Source organism: Sphaeramia orbicularis, chromosome 10 (assembly GCF_902148855.1).
Source record: "Sphaeramia orbicularis chromosome 10, fSphaOr1.1, whole genome shotgun sequence".
Classification (NCBI taxonomy): Eukaryota; Metazoa; Chordata; class Actinopteri; order Kurtiformes; family Apogonidae; genus Sphaeramia; species Sphaeramia orbicularis.
In genome coordinates this window covers 16,690,877-16,702,951 of record NC_043966.1, presented here as the reverse complement: position 1 = coordinate 16,702,951, position 12,075 = coordinate 16,690,877, and the positions used below count along the sequence as shown (strand labels likewise).

The window sequence follows — 12,075 nt, the reverse complement described above, 5'->3', positions numbered from 1 at the left end:
GTCTTTGTCAATGTCAGATTGATATGAAATCGATCTATTTCGCTCAAGCAATTTTAGCTGGTGGCACCATACGCCTCTTCTCGTCACTTGTGCTTCAGAGTCGGTTTCTCGTCCCCACTCTACCTGGCAACATGGAAACTAAAGTTAGGAGAAAGCAGAAGAGTCCTGAATGGGATTTATTTAAATACAACGGTGAGGAAGATAAAAGATATGAAAAATCTAAAACTAAACTAAAGCTAAGCATTTAGAAAAAAAACGAAAACTAATAAAAACTAGCAAACCTGCTCTAAAAACTAATTAAAACTAACTGAATTAGAGAAAACTAAATAAAAGTCAACTATGATGAAATATCCAAGACTGTTATAACCTTGGTACGGATATAGACACTGTGAAAACTCTGTCAAATAAATACAAAATCTCAGTCTTTGCAATTTAACTCAAATGTCTGTTAATTTAACAGGTCTTCAGCCAAACTAATAACTTCACATACCTATCTAATAACGGTTTTGAGACATTTTATGTGGTTTTTCTGATAATGATTTAAGTTTAAGTTTCCGTCTTTCTGATCATTTTGCTTTTCTGGTATAAAAACATGTGACTGACAGCTGCAACGACCAATTATAATCTAGAATCTATCAGATCTGCAGCCAGAAACTAATCAGACGTCCCTGTGTCTCTTCTGGCTCCAAATTATATCATAAAAGCAGCTCCATTGATCAGCTTTTGGCTTCATTTTAACACAGATGAAAGAAACGGCATGGTGGCATCCATCTTTACATACAGTCTATGGTACATAACTATATTTTTATATTGGGAGCAAATGACCTTACCTTAATGAGTGCATTTATTTTAATACTACTTATTTACAATATGCAGTTATATACGTTTTGTTTTGTTTCACAGTGTTATGACCTAAAAACTGATCATTTATGGTTTTTGTAGTGTATTATATTGTATTGCCACTGTTCGATCATCTTGAAATCTACCTTTTTTTCTTTTAAATACCATTGCCTCGCCTTAATTGGAACTTAATTCCTCTCTACTCCCCATATTTGTCGTACATTTTCCGGCTTAGCTCCCCTACATATAAATCTGTACAGCTCTTACAACACAGCTAATAACCTGACCTTATTTCCAAACAGTTTAATGTCATGGGAAACAGACACTGTGGCTGACCTGGAGTCTCAGGTGGAAAAGTCAAACACACTGTACGAGGACCTCTTCAATCAGGTATCTGTCTGTTTAGTCCATCCAAAACGTGCCTTCATGGTTATATAATATGTTATATGCCAGAAAAGCATCATACTTGAGTGTTGCGTTCCTCTTTTTCATCTGCTTTTATTACATTTCAGAAGGTAAAACTTTTGTGTGTGAGTCGGAGACACGTGGAAACCTCAAGGGTGAAATATTAGAGTTTCATTAGGGAGGGCTAATATTCATGTCAGTACAGTTGCCAATCCCAGAGGAGTTAGCATGGTGTCAGTTCTTCCATTAGATTGAAATACAGCTTGGAAAAATACACGCTTCATTCAGCCTGCTGTAGACTATTAAAGTAAAGAGGTTTCTTGTACCTGTAGGCTTTTATCTACCATCTTACTTACTAGATTCTGATTTACACAAAGTTCACATATGCAAAAATTCAATGGAAAAATAAGGGGAAAAAAAAGGTTGTTGGCTGTTGTGTGTTAGTAGCCCCTTTTATATAAACATATATTTAAGAGTGACAAGAATATGGATGGGATACATTGTTGATGTCAGACTGGAGTACAGTAGAAGACATTAAAAGCAGAGCTAATATATTCATTGGAGCATGGCTGCCAGTCCCTAGAGGAGTTGTTGTACAGCCAGAACTTTAACAGGACTGTGATAGTCTGTGGGCACTGGACTCGCATCACTGTGACTGTCTGCTTTCATGTCTTGCATGCAATCACTGGCTAACCGCAGAATGTTCCTTAAAGCAGCAATAATCAATATTTTAGGGTAACAATGGATCACATGACAAGTCAGTCAGAATATTACAGATCCCGCAATTCTTTCATGGATCTCTGAAGAAGAATGGATACAGCACGACCGTTCAGCCTCGGTGTCGTAGTACTGCACTGAAAGAAGTACCTTTAGCAAAACGCACATCTGCCCCTCAGAGAGCGTTAAGTACATTTACATGCACGCTAATATTCCACTATTATTCCAAATGTGATCATCATATAGATATCATAGCTGTCATGTAAACAGCTTATTCTATTTAGATCTTCATTACTAGAACTTTTTCTCAATGAAGTATTTTCCAACTAGACAAGCACTCGGAGAGCACAAACCTCTACCAAGGCAGATCAGTGTCCCTGTTGAGCCGCATTATGTAATAAAAGTTCAAAATGTAATAAGAATGTCACGTCATCTTGTAATAAAGCCGCATTATGTAATAAACTGACACATTTGTAATAAACTACGTCAACGCATTATATAGTAAATTTTTTCACATTATGTATTAAGTTATTACAATTGAGAAATTTATTACAAAATGCACTTGACACATTTTTATTTTAAAAAAATGTAATAACATGGTTCATTATGTAATAACAATCCAAATTAATATAATTTCAGAGATATTTAGAAGAAATTGGTTACAGGAGCTATAGAACTTTAACCACACAGTTTAAAGATTAATTTAGCACATTACATTTTCCTGAAAATAAAAATGTGTCAAGTGCATTTTGTAATAAATTTCTCAAATTGTAATAACTTACTACATAATGCAAAAAAATTTACTACATAATGCATTGAGGTAGTTTATTACAAAATGCGTCAGTTTATTACATAATGCGGCTTTATTACAAGATGACGTGACATTCTTATTACATTTTGAACTTTTATTACATAATGGGAATTTATTACATAATGTGGCTCAACAGTCCCCCCCCCCCCGAATCACCACCAAAATGTAATCATTTGTTCCTTGTGCCAGTATCAAAATAAACTGAAATTTTCATCAAAATCCTTCCATAACTTTTTGAGTTATCTTGCTAACAGACAGACAAACAAACAGACAAACCTCAAAGAAAACACAACCTCCTTGGCAGAGGTAATTAAGACATGAAAGATATGTAGCACAATTCCAGTTTTAGAAAGGTTCATTGAACATGTATACAGCACATTCAGAATATACATCAAAGTAGGCCACAGAAAAATTCATAAGTCTGGTTGGAAGGAGAAACACAGCTACTGTAAAACTTTTACAGAAGGTATCGACACCCTATTTCTTTATCTATTTCTTTTTGTTTTACTGTTGTTTATTCGTACCAACACTGGTTACGTGGGTGGCGGGGTGTGTGCGTGCATGCATATGTGTGCATGGTGGTGAAAAAAAAAAAAAAGCACTTGTTCTACATTTCACTGTATGAAAAGTGCTATATAAATAAAGATTGATTGAACAGATTTTTAGATATGAGGAAATATTTTAAAAAAAAAAAGGATTTTTACCTTTGAATGAATGATAGAGGTTTACAGAGTGGATGTCTGCAAAAAAAGTTTAATATATAGTAAATACATATACGTAGTAAATCCCTTTATTATAATACATGGTGATAAATCATTTAAGAAGGTTAAATCTAGAGGAAAATTAATTTGGGAACTGACACAAAAGTAGTACCGGGTCTTTATGGGTTAAATGGAAGGACAGACGGTTCCACTTGTCTCTGACTGGGCAGTGTAGTGGAGATGTGACAGAAACAGGAAATGACTCTTTAGTGGATCATCTTGTTTTCTAACTTCGTCCATCTTCCTTTCATTTTTCTTTTTTTGTTTACGGGCGATGATAACCTTAACTTCCTGACTGTTTTACACTGTAAATGAAGTGAATCGTGGTTCAGTTCTGGACCCAGACCACTTCTTTTGGCCAACACTGTTGTCCAAGGAGGCCTCACACCTGCAAATCCAGTTGTGATAATATGTCGATGAGTCCCCTCCAGCTCTCTCACAGTTCATTTTTCCCAACATGCAACTTTATACAATGATTCACCCTCATTGTTCTTAGCAGCGTTGCTTTACTGATGTCCGTCTGTCAGAATGTCAGTATTATCTTTCGTCAAGACTTTTTGCAACCTATTTTCTTGAAAAGTGTCTGCACATTTTTGCGTATAACCTCAGAGTTTCTGAACCAAAATGTGTTTCATATCAACATTTCTAGGTACTTTTATATAACTGTTATCTCAGTGGGAGTGCCCATGGTGCCAAATAACAGCCTTTAAGAAACAGGAGCAGTATTATTAAACTTTTGCTGGATAGATTTAGGTGCTGGCAGTACTTGGTTACATTTTGGGAAAGATACCAAGATTGGGAGTAATAGAAAAAAGTCCACAGAGAGGTGACGAAAAAGTGACACCATATTTATTAATACATAAACCAAACCGCAGCCTTTTCCTAAACCAAAGCACTTTCATTGCCTAAATCTGAAAATTTATTGGAGTTGGGACGCTAACTCCATTTTGTGTCAAAGTCCAGGTTTTTCTAAATGCACCATCTACGCCAACCGACTTGAGGAAAGGCAAAAAGATAGATCCTTCAATGACAAATTGTTTTGAGATTATATATATATATATATATATATATATATATCTTGGTTTGCAGAAATGTACAATGGCAACATTTTATTTTGGTGACCTGGCTGCTCTTTTGATTTGGAACACTGCAGTATTAATTAATTTTGTACCGAACATGAAAATTACTTGTTTGAAAACTGTTGAAAGAACATAAAAGCTGTCTTTGGGAATATTTGGGACCCAAATGTGCTACTTGGCTAAAGTACTTTTAGATTTTTTTTAACCTCAAGAGTGATGGGCTAGGATGAATCTTTTTAGAGAAAACCAGAGGTCTCAGGGGAGAACATTTGAAATCCAAAACACAGCCCTAATATTCATCTGGGCACAGCTGCCAGTACACAGAAGGCCCGTTGGGGTGCCAGAAGGGGTAATTCATGGGCACGGAACACTCCTCAGTGACTTTTTTTTCTCTTACCCGTCTGCTGTGCATTTTACTGACAACACACAGCTCTGTACATTAGGAAAATGAATGACCAAATGCAGATGAAAGACATTGGCATATCACCTAAAGACCACCGTGATGCTCACTACGTCTCTGTTTTATATCGAAAAAGTCCAGCAATTGATCTATCTGTATGTTTAAAGGCCATGTGATTTACCTTAAGGCTGACCTGTTCAGTGTTTGAACTCTTTGGATCAGATACAAGGCTAAAACTCAGGGGTGAAATAGAAATTCAGAACCCAGATATTCATCTGAGGATGGTTGCCAGTCCCCTGTGGACTTGTGCGGGCTGCCAGGACATTCATAAAACTGATACTTCATGGGCACTGGAGTCTAATCAGTGTTTTATTTTTTCTGTCTGTCTGCATGCTTTACAAAGTTTGAAGCCTTTGAGGAACTTTTGATTGCAAAGCCATTTTTCCCAATCAAACAGGAACCCCACAATGTTCCACAAAGAGCTGCATCAGGAAGCGTTCACAAGTCCTGACACTCAAACACTCCGTCGTCTTGGAGGATTTTTAGACTAAAGAAACCAAAAGGTGTTTGTCAGCCGCTGAGGGATTCTTTAAACCGCCCCCCCCCCCCTCCCCTCACATCTTCAGAGTGACAAGTTTAGTGTTTAAAGATCTACGGCTAAGAGGAAGCTTGACAGACAGAACATAAGGCCGATGCTCGTGTGCGGATGGCTGCCAGTCCCCAGAGGAGCTGTTGTGCTGCCAGAGCCTTCAGAGATCGCTGATACTTTTTGGGCACCGGAGTCACATCAGGCCTTTTCTCTGTATGTCTGCTGGCTGCACATGGCTTCCTCCCAAGCCGTCCGGGTGCTCTTCCAAAGCAGCGCAGAGATGACTAATAATGACTGGAGGGAGGTGATTGCCAATAGCCTCTGTGCTTCATTCCCCTCACCTCTCACGGGCTCTGCAGTGCATTTCTTGGGATAATTATTCTGATTGAGTGCAGATGATGCAGAGGGCTTTTTTTTTTTTTTTTTCAATCCCTGCAGAGCTGAAAGAAGGAGGAAATTTAGCTGGAGGAACAGGGACCGCTGGAGACATAAAGGAAACAGCCGTGATAAACCACATTACCAGCTCCGACATGATTTATAGAAAACGTCAGATATACAATCTGTAGATGTACAATATGCATTAGATTTAGGAGATAAATAGATAAAAAGTCATACTAGTTTTGTTTCCGTGAGATATTTTATGCACATTTTCAAGTATGCATTAGTAATGGTTTATGGAAATGACAAAATTCGGTAAATTCGGTTTTTATCCCTCTTTAGGCATAAAAATAATAATTCTATTGATTTTTGTTAGCCTATTTTTATGGAGTGACAAAAATGTCCACTCAGCTGGACACCATGCATTTAGTTTTAGAACCAAAGAAACATGTATTTACTGATAAACTGTGTGAAAACTATGAAATAAAAACATTTTTAATGCTGCTAATCGGATGTTTTCTCACATTTTAACATACCTGCGTGGAGATAATATACAAAAAAAAACCCTGTTAATTACAGTCTAATAACAATTAGCAGTTTTTTTACTCTCAAACATCTTACTGCAGATCAGGCTTATCTACAACAGCAAAGTTACAGTAATGGTATGAATGTCAGTGTATGGGATGATGCATAAGTGTCCACTGTGTTGGCTGATATGGAACTAAAACAACAAAATCCATGAAAATACAAGAGAACACTTTTGGACAGCTGTCCACTGTAGTGACCAGTGTGCATGAAAGGGTTAAAGAATGACTCAGATTATATAATAAGTAATGAGCACAAATAAATAAATTCAATTAATAAATACATTAATGATTTTACTGTGTCTTTCCATATATTCATATAAAGTGTGAACAGATACAAGTGGACTGATGATGAACTGAAATTATTCTTTGCTTTCATCCATAAAGAAAAAAACATCAATGAGACCCATTTTAGATGCAAAACAGAAAGAGAAAGCTCTACTTTTTCTTTTGTTTATGTTATGTGTAACATAGATTATACTTCTACCTTCAAAAAATACCATACAGTGTAAGTTTGCATTTTCTTTTTTTATGTCATTTTTGTGACAAAGTTTGCTGAAAATTTTCTGGCCAATTTTCTGGAGACACAATACTGAAGATGTACGGAGAAGTCTAGAGGTGTTAAAGCAGGGGCGCCGCTACCAACTGTGGGCCCCATGAAAGGTAAACGTTGTGGACCCTTTCATAAAATTCAGCATCCTGTCAGTTTGTCAGAGCGGGGGGTGGTGTGTGTGTGGCGTGGGGGGGTGGTCCATACATAACGTCACTTACACTAGTGTGAAACTGAAACTTTGCATACTTTCAACATCTAACTCTCGACTTCCGTGTCTCTCTTATACAGCACATCTTACACAAAATGTTCACAGCTTCTACCCTGTATCCACTGGACCCCCTCCACTGCTTTATGGGCGCCCCACAAATGCTGGGCCCCATGAATTTGTCATGTTAACCCCCCCCCCCCCTTATCGTCACCCCAGTGTAAAAGATACTAAATTAAAACAGCTTCCATTGTGGTGACTAAGTGAAAAGCTTTTAGTTTGTTTCAGTTGTATTAAAATACCAATTCCTATCACTTACATCACTACAAAGCACAATCTCCGTCATATCAGAGACCAAATAAATTAATCGAAACAGAATGCTAACGTCCCGATGGGGATGGAGCTTAATAAGTGATGCTCAGAGGCTAAGATTAGCCAGATAAGCAAGTTGACACAAACAGAGAAAAAGAATAATATGCTGCCAATACAATGTGAACCAACATCAGTAAAGTTCACTTGTGCAGCTTGACGTCTTTCTAAGTGGCTCTCTTCACATTTTTAGACAAACAAAGCTCCATAATTAAGCCGTTGCCTTTCTTGAACTCTAAGTTGAATCGGTCCCTTAAATTTGGCCATGTGGTGCTCATGTTTGCTGTCCTGATTCCCAGGGGGGATTATCCAAAGCCTGGGGCTGAGGACAGTGAACACACGGTTTCCTCGTGATCTCAGTGTTGGTGGAGGTACAACTAGCAGATCTTGCTCAGAGGACCAGAGGGGCTCGGCAGGGGTGTAAGGTGTTAGCAGTTCTCTAATATACGCCGGAGCAAAATTATCTTAGGGCTTGTAAATAAAGAGGAGGATTTAGATTTGAGGAAGCCAATGCTCTGACATCAGGACTGGGGTGATATGAGAGCCATATGAGGCCTTGCTGAGTAATCCTGCTGCGGAGTTTTAGACTAACTGTAACCGGTTGACAGCATCTAGACTTAGACAGGATTAAAGGGCGTTGCAATCGTCTCAGCAGGAGGACACGAAGGCACGGATAACTGTTTCCAGCTGCTGGAAAAGTCAGCAGAGGGCGTATTTTTGCTGTATTTCTTCAATGAAAATGACGCCATCCAGTGACTGTATTGGTATGCTTATCAAATTTCAGTTTGCAGTCAAAAATGACGCCTAGGTTTTTGGAATAGTGGGCTGAGATTTGGGTGGATGCTGGTGGAAATCTGATCTAGGACGAAAAGCAGAACTTCTGTTTTATATATGAAGATATTTCTGAGACGTGCAATTGATAATCTCGGCCAGTCAATTGGGGAGGGTAGTAATAGGTCACAGTGCTTAAGAGATAAGTAGAGCAGTGTGTCATCTGCAAAACAATGAAGTCCAAGTATTGACCCCTGTGGCACCGCATAAGTCAAAGAAACACAGGCTGACATCTTCATCAATTCACACAAAATATTCCTTTAGAATTTATTTCTTCTGTCTTTTTTAAAAATATATTCCATGCACAAAAAACTATTATGATATGTAAGTAATGTTTAAATTATGTATAGGTCAAAAGATTTCTATGCATCAAGGCTATAAAGTGAACATTTTCAATGATGCAGGTAATGTAATGAGTTTATATGGAAACAGGACCCACTACTCATTAAATTACTAAATGTCATTAACTACTAACAGTGGATCAGTTTGCCCGATTTGTGACCTTACCTTAAGGGAAAGATCAAAATATTACTTTCATGTATTACTCAGCAGTGCGGTGAGGCTTTAGGAGTGTTATAATAATCTCACAGATGTCCTCTTTGTCTGGAAGAATGAGATGTTTTATGGGAAAAAGTGCAGAGTTGAATGGTTTAGATTATTCAGATGTTTCAACTTCTTTCCATTTATTCAGAAAGTATGAATCACTAAAAAGTGAGAGGAGAATAGTAAGTGTTTTTTTTCCCCCTACTGCTCTGTAACTAGTGTGAAGTGTACAGTCACAGAAAAAAATTATGAGACCAATCTTGTTTTTTTCAATTATTTATTCATTTTAATGCCTGGTACAATTAAAGGTACATTTGTTTGGACAAATATAATGAGGTTTCCAGTATGTTTACTTTGGACAGAACAACAAAACAGAGACCCATCTTTCAAAATAAATGTACGTCTAGAGCTGAAAACTCAGTTATTTTTACAGTTCATCTTTAAGTTCTGCCTGCTTTAGGTTTTGCATAATTACCTAGAATACCTTGTACGGTTCAAAAGGTTTAAGCCCAGAATTTCTTACATGTACTTGAGTTTTTCCATTTTATCCCATAGAGACCCATGCAGTGCCACTTCCCAAATTAATTTTTCTCTATTTTTAGTCCTTCTTAAGCAATTTATCATCATTTTTTTTTACAATATTATCCTCTGTATTTTGTGTTTTTAAGTGAAACATCAGGTATTTTCCTAAATTTTACTTACTGATCATGAAGAAGTTCATAAAAGCTCTGTTTAAAGTTGAAGGTTACTACAATCGTGGAAAGAATTATTAGACCACCCCTTGTTTTCTTCAATTTCTTGTCCATTTTAACGCCTGGTACAACTAAAGGTACATTATGATAACAACAAAAATAGCTCATAAGAGTTTAATTTCAGAGCTGATATCTATCCATTTTCCATGGTTTTCTTGATAATAACCAAAATCACTTCAGTTCTTACATCAATATCTATGGCATTGTACTGACAAAAACAGTGCTTTTAGGCCACAGGTGTCAAACATGCGGCCCGGGGGCCAAATCTGGCCCGCCAAAGGGTCCAATCTGGCCCCTAGGATGAATTTGTGAAATACAAAAATTACACTGAAGATATCAATAATCAAGGATGTTGAAATCATTTTAGGTCAGTTCAATCTAAAGTGGATCAGACTAGTAAAATATTATCATAATAACCTATAAATAATGAAAACTGCAAATTTTCCTCTTTGTTTTAGTATAAAAAAGTAAAATTAGGAAAAAAAAAATTACATTTACAGACTATCCTTTCACAAAAAGTATTAATATCCTGAACAAATATGAACAATGTGGATGTCTTAAGAGAAATATGTGGAATTTTAACAATATTCTGCCTGTTACTAAATCTTTAAGTTGTGATGCACATGTATCAATAATCAACTTAGACGTAATTTTGTTAACATTGCACTTTTTTTTTCTTAAGAATTTTAAGGATGTTCATACAGGGGTTGGACAAAATAATGGAAACACCTTAAAAAAATCAACAAAATATAATTTAATATGGTGTAGGTCCGCCTTTTGCGGCAATTACAGCCTTAATTCTCCGAGGTATTGATTCATACAACTTGTGAATTGTTTCCAAGGAATTTTAAGTCATTCTTCAGTTAGAATACCCTCCAACTCTTTTAGAGACGATGGCGGTGGAAATCGACGTCTTACTTGAATCTCTAAAACTGACCATAAATGCTCAATAATGTTGAGGTCTGGGGACTGTGCCGGCCATACGAGATGCTCAACTTCATTAGAATGTTCCTCATGCCATTCTTTAACAATTCTAGCTGTATGGATTGGGGCATTATCATCTTGAGGTGAAGGTGTTTCCATTATTTTGTCCAACCCCTGTATTTATTCATGTTATGTTCAAGTTTGGTTGGTAGGTGTAATATTTTCATCATGGAATTATACTTTTTTCACTCAAAAACATAGAGAAAACTTTGGAGTTGACATTATTTATCAGTTCTTATCCTAATATTTATATCATTTTACTGATCCGGCCCACTTTAGATCATACTAGGCTGAATGTGGCCCCTGAACTGAAATGAGTTTGACACCCCTGTTGTAGACATTCCATGTTTTTTTTTCTGTTTGTTTTAGTCACATGATACACACAGGAGTTAGTACTGGATTGCATAACCATTGCTTTTGAGGACTTTTGATGGTCTAATATTTTTTTCCGTGACTGTATATAAGGGAAAAAAAAAAAAAAAACATCAGTGAAGAGTTGAGTATTTTAAAAACCACATAAATATCTTTGGACGAGAAAAGTCTACATCTTCATCTCCAAATGTATCCCAGTTTTGGAATAGACAGTCTTTTCTCCTTATTTCCCTTCTTGCACACAGTGTTTATTGTCTTTAGTCATCTTCACTCATGCTTTATTTTTCCATCCTCAGGCAGGGAGTCCGATCAACAGATACCAAAACCACCTTGAGGATAGAAGCTCAGAGTTTGGAGTCATCGCCTTTATGTCTTCCCACTCTCTGCAAACCAAATATTTTGTCTGTGTGGTTACTGCTGTGGAATAGCATTTGGCCTTTGTTGAAAAAAACCAAACAATCCTCAAAAACAAACCAAACATTCACTGTTCTCTTCCCACTATTGTTCACCTGTCTTGAAAAGAATAAGCTTCATGATATACTGAGTGAATAAACACTGTTCAGTCAGCTCCTGTCTTTTTCTTTATTGTGACACATGCATTTCACATGTGCCTTAAGTTATTTAGTCACATTTTTCGGTAATTGTCTATTATTAGGACCTTTAATCATTAACCACTAACAAGAGCAAAAGCACCTGAGAATGCTCTTTTGTTTCTTTGCCAATGAATCCTCACAGGGGAACAGCAGCTGGGCAGGAAACAACAAACGTGTGTTTTGACCAAAATGCAGCTCTACTGATTGTTCCCCCGTTGAGGTTTTGTTTCTGATGACCAGATCTCTTCACTTATCACTTGGCTTTGTCATGTCAACAAGGATCTGAAAAGGTGATATTGGCTCAGATTA

The 12,075-nt window shown here is 36.9% G+C and overlaps 1 protein-coding gene across 1 annotated transcript in view; it reads left to right on the top strand.

Annotated features, from left to right (window-relative positions):
* LOC115426796 (kinesin-II 85 kDa subunit-like) overlaps positions 1-11,601 on the top strand; it is a 43,273-nt gene extending 31,672 nt beyond the window's left edge. The window contains exons 8-9 of the mRNA XM_030145032.1: positions 1,143-1,230; positions 11,470-11,601. Of these exons, the coding sequence (XP_030000892.1) occupies positions 1,143-1,230; positions 11,470-11,601 (220 nt within the window). The remainder of the gene's footprint in view (positions 1-1,142; positions 1,231-11,469) is intronic.
* The last annotated feature ends 474 nt before the right edge of the window (positions 11,602-12,075 follow it).